At 35.6% G+C, this 11,230-nt stretch overlaps 1 protein-coding gene across 3 annotated transcripts; it reads right to left on the bottom strand.

Annotated features, from left to right (window-relative positions):
* Positions 1 to 4: 4 nt before the first annotated feature.
* On the bottom strand, positions 5 to 11,224 carry LOC124454614 (C-myc promoter-binding protein-like). 3 transcript variants are annotated; one of them, XM_047005408.1, is made up of 39 exons: positions 10,885 to 11,224; positions 10,253 to 10,635; positions 9,996 to 10,185; positions 9,874 to 9,930; positions 9,739 to 9,808; positions 9,484 to 9,653; positions 9,280 to 9,375; positions 9,064 to 9,206; positions 8,921 to 8,987; positions 8,147 to 8,205; positions 7,767 to 7,911; positions 7,453 to 7,583; positions 7,340 to 7,382; positions 7,202 to 7,268; positions 6,993 to 7,069; positions 6,858 to 6,925; positions 6,707 to 6,783; positions 6,574 to 6,635; positions 6,405 to 6,488; positions 6,059 to 6,105; positions 5,904 to 5,966; positions 5,662 to 5,794; positions 5,562 to 5,602; positions 5,387 to 5,486; positions 5,263 to 5,307; positions 5,116 to 5,178; positions 4,971 to 5,036; positions 4,647 to 4,893; positions 4,474 to 4,577; positions 3,932 to 4,110; positions 3,811 to 3,862; positions 3,360 to 3,741; positions 3,143 to 3,294; positions 2,985 to 3,077; positions 2,805 to 2,901; positions 2,643 to 2,694; positions 2,444 to 2,554; positions 451 to 515; positions 5 to 343 (listed from the first exon to the last, which is right to left on the bottom strand). In XM_047005408.1, exons 2-39 carry the CDS (start codon positions 10,537 to 10,539, stop codon positions 141 to 143), a joined length of 4,188 nt encoding a protein of 1,395 aa, XP_046861364.1. In that variant the 5' UTR covers positions 10,540 to 10,635; positions 10,885 to 11,224; the 3' UTR covers positions 5 to 140. The 3 variants fall into 3 exon arrangements, with proteins under 3 accessions (XP_046861364.1, XP_046861354.1, XP_046861359.1); XM_047005398.1 differs by having other exon boundaries at positions 4,474 to 4,893; XM_047005403.1 differs by having other exon boundaries at positions 4,474 to 4,893; positions 10,889 to 11,224.
* Positions 11,225 to 11,230: the final 6 nt, after the last annotated feature.

Here is an 11,230-nt window from a genome sequence, read left to right as displayed (position 1 = left end):
GAACTGCATGTAATATTAGCGATTAATCAATTTCAACCAATCAAGTACAAGGACATCAGACTATTTGAATGATATTCTGCCCAAACCTGAATGACCATTACATCACAAAGTATAAATAGAAGACAATAATATTTTAATGGTCAACCTTCATTAATAAGACCTTGACTTAGAAAATATTGACTATGAGGCAATCTGGGTTGTAAAGTCGGAGGTTTAAACGTTCGTCTACAGCAAATTGCACGTGAAGGTAGTGATCGATCATCTCTGTTTGTATAATACGATCGATTGCTTGCGTTCCCATGTAGAGAGCGATAAATACGCTTGTACTCGTTGTCAAATGCTTCTGCAATACACGAGTATATTGATATTAACAGGATGAGAAAAAAATTCAATAATAATCAGTTAACGATAAAGTAAATACAGTTGTGAAAATCAAATCACAAAACATACCAATATCAATGTTGTCCGTACCACAAGCCATTAATGATAGAAATAACATTTCTCTATAAATGCTCCTATATTTTAGAAATGGGTGAATTAGCAATAGGTGAGTCATATAAACGAGAAGGGCGTTTGTCATGTTATATCAACGTATTCCAGTAGTAAAGTGAATGTATGCAGATGTACGTAGATCGTCCGGGTTAGCACAGTCTTGAGAAAGATTGTTGGTGTTGATGTTTGCAATCATAGACGTTTTGACATCCTTCGCGGTAGTCACTTCCCTATCCTGGACAACAGTCATCTTCAAAGTCTAGTGACTTCAAAATCCTGGACAACAGTCATCTTCAAAGTCCAGTGACTTCAAAATCCTGGACAACAGTCATCTTCAAAGTCCAGTGACTTCAAAATCCTGGACAACAGCCATCTTCAAAGTCCAGTCATTTCCCTATCCTAAACAACTGTCATCTTTAAAGTCCAGTGACTTCCTTATCCTGGACAACAGTCATCTTCAAAGTCCAGTTGACTTCAAAATCCTGGACAACAGTCATCTTCAGAGTCCAGTGACTTCAAAATCCTGGACAACAGTCATCTTCAAAGTCCAGTGACTTCAAAATCCTGGACAACAGTCATCTTCAAAGTCCAGTTGACTTCAAAATCCTGGACAACAGTCATCTTCAGAGTCCTGTGACTTCAAAATCCTGGACAACAGGCATCTTCAAAGTCCAGTGACTTCAAAATCCTGGACAACAGTCATCTTCAAAGTCCAGTGACTTCAAAATCCTGGACAACAGTCATCCTCAAAGTCCAGTGACTTCAAAATCCTGGACAACAGTCATCTTCAAAGTCCAGTCACTTCTTTATCCAGGACAACAGTCATCTTCAAAGTCCAGTGACTTCAAAATCCTGGACAACAGTCATCTTCAAAGTCAGTTGACTTCAAAATCCTGGACAATAGTCATCTTCAAAGTCCGGTTGACTTCAAAATCCTGGACAACAGTCATTTTCAAAGTCCAGTGACTTCAAAATCCTGGACAACAGTCATCTTCAAAGTCCAGTCACTTCCCTATCCTGGACAACAGTCATCTTCAAAGTCCAGTCACTTCCTTATCCTGGACAACAGTCCTCTTCAAAGTCCAGTTGACTGCAAAATCCATGACAATAGTCATCTTCAAAGTCCAATTGACTTCAAAATCCTGGACAGCAGTCATCTTCAAAGTCCAGTTGACTTCAAAATCCTGGACAACAGTCATCTTCAAAGTCCAGTGACTTCAAAATTCTGGACAATAGTCATCTTCAAAGTCCAGTTGACTTCAAAATCCTGGACAATAGTCATCTTCAAAGTCCAGTTGACTTCAAAATCCTGGACAACAGTCATCTTCAAAGTCCAGTTGACTTCAAAATCCTGGACAATAGTCATCTTCAAAGTCCAGTTGACTTCAAAATCCTGGACAACAGTCATCTTCAAAGTCCAGTTGACTTCAAAATCCTGGACAATAGTCATCTTCAAAGTCCAGTGACTTCAAAATCCTGGACAACAGTCATCTTCAAAGTCCAGTTGACTTCAAAATCCTGGACAATAGTCATCTTCAAAGTCCAGTTGACTTCAAAATCCTGGACAACAGTCATCTTCAAAGTCCAGTTGACTTCAAAATCCTGGACAATAGTCATCTTCAAAGTCCAGTTGACTTCAAAATCCTGGACAACAGTCATCTTCAAAGTCCAGTTGACTTCAAAATCCTGGACAATAGTCATCTTCAAAGTCCAGTGACTTCAAAATCCTGGACAACAGTCATCTTCAAAGTCCAGTGACTTCAAAATCCTGGACAACAGTCATCTTCAAAGTCCAGTTGACTTCAAAATCCTGGACAATAGTCATCTTCAAAGTCCAGTGACTTTGCTTTTCTGAACAATAGTCATCTTCAGAGACAAGAGACTGCATTAACCAGGACGATCTACATTTACAAACATGTACTTCAATAGTTTGAGAATACACTCCACTCACCATTGTATGTTAGGGTTTATAAGTTTCTGACGATTTCTTTCTTCAAAAAGACAATCAAATGGACTGGCAATGTCGCTCTTCTTTATATGAGCAACAACAGATTGTACAACACTGCAAACAGAGAAAAACAAAACAAAATGTGCAAGGATGTCAGGAATATTAACTATAAACGAAAAATTATAATAACCAGACAACTTACCTTCTAGGTGTCCATGATTTTTCGTCGACAGTCGGATTTTGATGCTCTTGAGCTGAAACAGAACGAGCGCAAAACAGTTAAATATAATTATTTCAACCATGGAAAGATTGCTGAACATATTACGGAAGAGATGAATAAACGCTAAATTATTAAATTATTTACCTGGGACATTCCATAAGACATACAAAGGTATATGATCATCGTTAGCAGGTCTTTCTGCATCCCATGATGTAGATACAATTATCTGACTATCAATATCCTACGAAATACACGAAATCAAATTACAATATTGCAGTTTGTACAAGAGAAGCTCAAAATTAATCGTTTATATACAAAACGCACCTTTGAACGATCTAAGGGATCATCTTCAGCATAATTACCGTAAATATGACCATTTAAATGAGTTGGTAAATTAAGTCGTCGAAAATACCACACCTACAATAAACAAAAATAATACATATACTACATTATTAGGATGCATATAACGATAGTGACCTCACCATATTCCAAAATATTACGGGCTTCTCCTTAATCATAGCAGGGGATTCTAAAGCATCAACACCCTCATTATCCATGAGATTCTCCAATTCTTTCCTCAACACTAGAGGACTGACATAGTTCACTGATATCACATCCCTTTCTTCTGGCATTGCTGAAAAAAGTAATACCAATATCATGGACAATTCACTTTAAATTACATCAAAAGCGAAACTTTACCAAATAAACTGTTTTGACTGCCTATGCCAGGTATACTGTTAGAACGTGAAATTGACAAACGATTTCGTGGTTTGGGACTACCTTGAAGTAGACCTGATCCAGGACTGTTGTTAGCACTACATGGTGCGCTGAGAGGATAACGATTCTTATTTTTCTTGCCAATGCTCACCGGAAGTGTAATGCCAGGGGGAGAAAATGACCTTATCAAACCAGGTGAATCGCCCCCGTGCACAGCTCGTTTGGCGATTTCATGGGTTGGGATAGCGAGGCAAGGATTGGACGTGGTGTGAATACCACTTATGGATAAATACTCGCTGCTATTGAAACTTGAAGAAGTGGAAGAGAGATTACTTCCTTCTCTTGAAAAACAGTCCCTGTAATCCTAGAAAGAAAAATGAAGAAAATTGAGCACAGCTAATCGAAAGCAGCACAAGTTTCATCAAGATTTTACTTTAATTTTGATGATCAGCGAAACAGCTTGGGTTGTTGAACAGTATGGACAGCTACAAAAAAATAAAAATAATTAGTTAATACACAACCAATAGACGTCTAATACAAGGAGCAAAACACACCTTGTGTTTAAGTTGGAATCATCAGAAACCCAGCCCGCCATAATTTCCTCGTCATAAATGTATCGCTCGCAGTCCTTACATGGATTACAACTGCAGATCAGTGCTTCAAACGAAATATCACGTGGTACCATGCCACAATGACTTCGCCAATCGACATAATCTATACCTGACGTTGTATCCTGGAAAAATAAGTTCATGGTGATATGGTGCAACAGGGTGCAACAACAGAAACTCATGAAGTATTTAGATATTGAAAACATCAGTTCAAAGAACCTTTAAAATAAATTGAATGGTTCAAAACCGAGACTATCGTTACATGTTTGTAGATGTACGTAAATCATCCTGGTTGGTAGAGTCTTGAGAAGAAGTGTTGATGTTGATGTTGACTGAAGATGATTACAGTTAAATTGTCGAAACGTCAGTCAACATCAACACAAACGGTCCTTCTCGAGACTTTAACCTTGAAAAATCTAGATTAACAAACATGAACGTAACATTCAATATAAAAGCTAAACACTATGTGCAACATAATCCCGCAGTACCTGGTATCCTTCGCCGTTAGATTGATTATCCGTGTCACTTGTGACAAAAAGCTGACATTGTGATGAATTACTGAGGTCTGACGAAGCAGTACTACATGTTCGTCCTAGATTTATTTTTGGAAAACCATCAGTAAGATCAATCTGCGACAAAGACTGCGAAATTCGATTGCGACCTTTCGATTGCGCTCTAGATGAGCTAAAAGGATCAATGTCATCAATACCACTGTCGTGAGAGTTTGAAACCTCAAATACAGAGTTATGAGCCTCTCCTTCTTCGCCGAATAAATACGTTTTTGTTTCAGTTTGACGTTTGCGTTCGTGAATTTTCAAAAGGTAATTGACAGAGGAGATGAAATGAAACATGCGACGCCATCTATGAAAGCTGGTCGACGTTGATGGCCATTTGCCTTCAAAAACAGCCTGAAATTGAAAAACTATATTTAATGAACAGAACATGTAAGGAATAAACTTTTTGGGCAGATCTTCATCAACAAAACCTTATTGTAGTATCCATAGGTGACAGCATTTGGCTCGATGCCTTGTCTTTTCATTTCACAGTATGCCTTTGAAAAAGACATTTTGTTAAAGCAAACACACTCTATTATGTGAAAAACAAGCGAGTGCAGCTAATAAAACAAACACCTTGACAGCCAAAGCTGGATGATCGTATTGACCACATAACTGCATCAATATACGATAACACACCTAAAATATTGAAAGAAAATCTGATTCATGGATGATTCGCATACTACATATATAGATGAAATTTGTAAGAGTTATGAAGATTACCTCATCTGGAAGTTGAACTTTCTCTTTCTGCATTTTACAAAGCACCTGTAGATGAAAATAAAACTCATGCTTTAAATTTCAAACTTTTCTTTCTCGAATTGTGAGATCAATAAAACTAACTAACTTCGTATGCATCAAGAAGAGCTTTGGCTTTGTTATGGTATGATCTCACATACGCAGGAAGATGAATAAACCAAATACTGTAGCAATATGCCAGAAGGCAACTACATAGAAAAATGACAGAATTTAACATGTCATATATATTGTAGCTTTGTATTCTTGCTTTACGATCGACAAACCTTGCCCATAACACTGGTGACTTTTGAAACTTTTTTATGCTCTATAAGAAAGGATGGATATTATATTCAGCAAGAACAATGGGAAACCATAATTAAATACCTGAACAGATTGATGTCGCTCTTTAGGGGTACGTCTGCCATAAGCAGGTGATGGAGTCGATACAGCTAAAGGGACAGGCTGTGCGTTCTCCATTGACAGTAGTTCATCTTGCAAAGCAGGAAATGTTGGATAGCTGAAAGTAAAGAATTTATTTTTACTAATCTATTGTGCCCCCTCAGAATATCTTACACATAAAGTCATTAAAATGACTGCACATAACATCCTTCAATGATCTTACGTACCTATACATTTTGTTCTCGTTCTTTTCACTGGCAGCCAAAGGAGTAACAACGTAAGTTCGATTACTGAAAAACCATGAAAAAATAGAGTTTACTCCTTAGAGTTATTACGCCAAGATGTGATAGGAAAAAATCACGATGAAGGAAGATATTTTTACTTGCTCATGTAATTATCAATTTCAATGAGAGTTTTATCAGTTTCGGCCTAGGGCAAGAAAAAGGATTGATTATAGAACAATAGCCTCCGATTTTTGTTGTGATTTATTGATCGACAGCATATCACTAGAGAGATACTAAGAGACAGGACGATAGATAAAATTACGCAAAGACTGGAAAATAACAAGAAAACAATGGCTCTATCACTTGAAGAACTCACCTCCAGACCTTTTTAATAAATTTTTCGATATACAAATAAACTAGCTTGTAAGAAACTGTTGTCGGTCGAATTTTACGTTCTATCAACAAAATATTATATTTTTAACCACAATTTTACTCTCAGAGTACCTTTTCACAGCATTCATCGTAAAACTGTAAGTATGGGTCTTGAGATGAAACAAAAGATCGCTGCTCAATGAACCTAGAAAACAGCTAAAAAATCACCATAACATAGCATGATCAGTATATTACAAAGATCATTATTGATATAGATCATGATTGATATAATTTGATCAACCTGAGTCTTCGTAAGGATTTGAAAAAACTTATGAAATGAGCTTGGTCTTGTCTTTAAAAAACCTAAAATATAAACCATATTGCTCAGAATGCACCAAAACACAATGTTGTCAAATTTTGTTGATAGAAGCCACCTTGCAAATTAAACAGCGAGTCTTGGCTAAGATCTGCCATATTTTTTGGCGCTTCAACGATAGGCTTTAAAAAAGTTCTAAAGAAAACAAATAGAGATCGCTTATCAAACAGCAATAACTTAAAGTCACGAAATCGTCTATCGTATTTCACCTGTATCCTTTTAAAACAGTGATGTTGAATCGAAGAAATGCTTCTTGAATGGCCACCTCGATATTCAACTAAAACATACAACGATGGTTCAAGTAACACGCACATAAAATAGAAGATGAAATTATCCCATCTTACTCTCTTCTTTGCGTAAGACGAATCGTGTTCCAAAGGAGCCAACTCTATCGCATTTTCGGAAATAGCACCAGAATCGCCTAAAGAAACTTAATCATCAATCACTTAACTCAAAGAAAAGCAAAACTTTCTAAGAGTCAAAACCAATGGAAAACAAAAACACGTTGGCGACACCTCAAATGATACGTAGCAAAGTAAAACGTGCAAATTACCACGGCAAAGTTGGTGCAGTTTTGAGTATTGCGTTTGAAGTTTTTCCAGCAAAGCCTTTCCTGGTTTCTGTGAAACAAAAAATCTCCATGCTTAAAAATGGTGACGACGAATAAAGATACGTTGGAGAATAACTAAACCTTTGGAAATGTTTTCCAAGAAAAAGGATTCACGTCATGGATGCTACGTAAAAGAAAATGAATAAATTTTTCTATAAGCTGTCAAGATAACTTGTTCATAATGCACAACATACGGTGATATCATGTTTGTATCCAAATCAACACATATTACTTCATCAGGTGGAACTGGAGCATTGAGCACATCAGACAATGCAACAGGACAGAGAGGTATATAAGGACATTGCCAGGAGAATGGGAAGATGACCTGAAGACAAAATACATAAAATGGCAAAAAAGTTTAACGAACGATTGAAACCGCATAAAAGTAGGTAATTCTTCGCATCAAGATGTGAGAAATGATTCTGTAAAGTATTAGCTACAACGCGTGCATGAAATTTTATGCGCATTTTCATAATTCATATATTTATTATATATTGCATAAACTTACACTAACTAAAGCTTCTGCAACACTCGTCAGTAAGGCAGCACGAAGTGAATGAATAAGTAGTTTATGTTCCGTTAAAACATAATAAAATAACTTGATTGAATTCTCAGGACCAAGCCAACGTAACAAGGCTGAGAATGACGCTCCACTGAAATTTTCAAAATGAAGATCAGCCGAGGAATTGACGACATCATAAAGTTAAATACTAATTCATGATATACTTAAAATAATTAAGACTATTGTAAAACGTTTTGTGAAAATTGGAGCGAAGAATGTAAATTACAAATGAATAAAACAAAGAAATCAATAAGATATCTTGTGAAAATTTAGACGTTAATATTTAATTTTTATTTTTAATTATATAGAACTTCCAGTGCTCTTACTTGATTGGTAAACTTGTTGAGTATGGCTGACATATTTCAAATGGTTCATAGAGGTTCATCTAAGTATAAAATAGAAAATAAAGAAAATATCAAAATTCTGGTAAAATATCTTGGTAAGAATAAGATATTGTAAGATTCTACATAATCTGTCTAAGAAAGGTGTAGGATTCCTGCGTAAGTTGCTGTAGTATCTCACATAATCGTGTACTATCCTAGCTTAGAATCATCTAAGATCAATTAATAATACCACACTCGCTATTCATAAATATCAGGTTGATAATAAGTTGACTCAGCTTATTGCAAGTAATGTTTTGAGTCAAACACCTCAGTCATGTTTTTCATTTCTCAATTTAATAAGAATATCATATAAATCAATATCTGTAAACCTTCCACTCACTGTCCTCCTTACTGTCATGAGCAGCAAATGTCAAAGAGAATCACAGAGTCCCAGGCTTGTGACTGGTATCCAATAAATGTGATCAAAATTATCAGCTATCGGATAATTATAATCAAAATTATCAGCTATTGGATAATTATAATCAAAATTATCAGAGCCAATTTACAGATATTGATTTATTTGATATGCTTATTAAGTTGAGAAACGAAAAACATAATTTAGGTGTTTCACTAAAAACATTACTCGCAATAAGCTGAGTCAACTCATCTAAGATCCTACAAAATCCTACCAGAATCCCAGAGGATTCTGTAAGATCCTATCAAAGGATCCTGCATAATTTTACAGGGTACTTCCACTATAATGACAAAAAAACAAACCTGAACAAGAATTCTTGGTCTTTGTGGTGAAGGAAATGGAACATTAAGCATAAAATGTGAAATATATCTATAAAAACAAACATAGTCAGAGTATTTTGGTTATTTAATGTTGAACATGAATATTAATCATAAGGTCTACTTACCTTTCTAAAGGAATAGGTTGAGTTGATACAGAAATTCTGTATAATGATGACAGAAACTTCTTGAAGGCTTCAAAAAAAGGCCAATGTGACAGAACACAGATAGATTTATTAGAATGGACAATTTGTCTTAAATCTCCTAAATCCTGAAACATACAAACAATTAAAATGACAAACACATAACAAAAGTCCATTGCCTCAATGTAAATCGTGTCTGACTTTGTCATGAGTTGAAATCTTTAAATCATTCATCATTTCCTGGGTAACGTCTTCTTCAGGGAGCTCTTCAAAAAATGTCACAACAGCTCCATAGATCTAAAAAAAATCCACTTTCAACAAACAATGTCAGGTGAGATAAGTAGAATACTAGAAAACATGAAAAATATTAATATAACCCAAATACATATGCACTTGTATATCCACCTTTTGTCCTTTACTACCAGTTAATATAAAAATAGAAAATATGGGCAAAGGATGTGGTGACTTTCTTGGCCAACATTCAACAATGGCACCCATAGGTAAGCAGAATTGTGGAACCTGATCTGGCAAAGGAAATCCAGCAACATCACTTTTGGGATATCGACTCAATGTCTCTAAATAACAATGTTGCAATTGAAGTAAAACATAATTTGAAAAATGCTGGATGCACTTGATTTTTACAAATGTTATTAAACTCACTAGCTTCAAAGGTGATGCAATGTGGTCTGGCAAGAGATTTTCTGTAGCAGAGAAATACATCAGAGCTCATCTAAAAATGACGATTTAGAAAATTAGACTATCCAAAAAATGGCATTTTATGAAAACTTGACATACCATTCCTTTATTAAGATTTTTTTGTATCAGGCAAAAGGCATGTGGCGTTTTTTCACCCTGGAAATGTTTGACAAAAGTTTAGAATAAAGTTTTGTATAGGGATAGAAATATAAGATGCAGACCTTGCTTGCTATAATGACATTAATGTGAGTGACTGCCAATGATGTGTGGGTAAGTTTAGCTGATGATCTTCTATATGTGATGAATATTCTGTTGTTGATACTATCACTAATGTTAGCAGAATGTCCTTGTGGAGTTGTATCAAGGATATCACAGCCTTCAATTAGTCTTTCTTTCCCCTCATACAAAACACTAAAAAACGTAAACAAAATATTTAAGGTTCGAGAATTTGGATCAAAATAATTTCATTATTACACACCCAATGTCAACTATTGGTGGCTTATCTCTTCCTCTACGATAGCAAAGAAAACATGATTCACCACGAATGGCTCCTGAGTTCAGGTCAGCGGGGAGCCCTCCAGGTGTTGTTTCAATGCAGGTAAATCCATCAGGTGCAGTTTCCCCTTTACTCTTAAATATCACAGTTACATCAGTTATAGGATCAACAACTGTTCCTTCTTTTTCCAAAATTCTCTTGGCATTCTTTCCCAAACCAGCAACAACAAAGTAATCAACTACTCTTTGTGGTATCTCATTATCCTCCATTGTAAATTTTTACATGGCTAGCACTAACACTGGCTCTTTCATGGAGGCGGGAGCAATAATCTCGTTGCCATTTAAATTTCTTTGAATACCTCTAGACTGTGTTCAAAATAAGAATTCACGTAGAGAAATTGCCAAAATCTTTCAATATTCAAAATGAAAATAAAAGCAATGTACAGCTTTTCGTAATAATAAGAGAAACTACAGAATTCAAGATAATTTTCAAAGCGTGTGTGAATTATGATATATCAGTAATATCACTGAAGGCAAATAATCTTATACAGTAAAGTACAGGATGAAAGAAAAAAGCTCCCAAAAAATGCAAGTTATTAATAATGTCCCGTTTACCTACATGCAGCAGACACCTCCTGTCCAGGACAAAAGAATTAAATACGTAATGCGCAAGACACAAATTTCCAACACAAAATATTAAAAATGCACCAAGTGACAACCTTTAGTGCTCGAGTCAATCACAATAATAATCTCAATAATCGAAATCAATAAAAGCCCGCACGAGCGTGTGCACCTGCTATTCTAGTACAATATAAAGTGGACTATGTCTCGTTTTGCCTATAGAAATATATGTATCAAGTTTATATTGACCAGTGGAGAAATAAAAGAATAGTCGACTCTTTAATATCAATTTTCTTTTTAGAATTTTTCAAAAAATAAACTAATGCACGAGCCACGAAAC

This window comes from Xenia sp. Carnegie-2017, unplaced genomic scaffold (genome assembly GCF_021976095.1).
Source record: "Xenia sp. Carnegie-2017 unplaced genomic scaffold, XeniaSp_v1 HiC_scaffold_13, whole genome shotgun sequence".
NCBI lineage: Eukaryota > Metazoa > Cnidaria > Anthozoa > Malacalcyonacea > Xeniidae > Xenia > Xenia sp. Carnegie-2017.
This window is presented reverse-complemented; position numbering and strand designations above follow the sequence as displayed.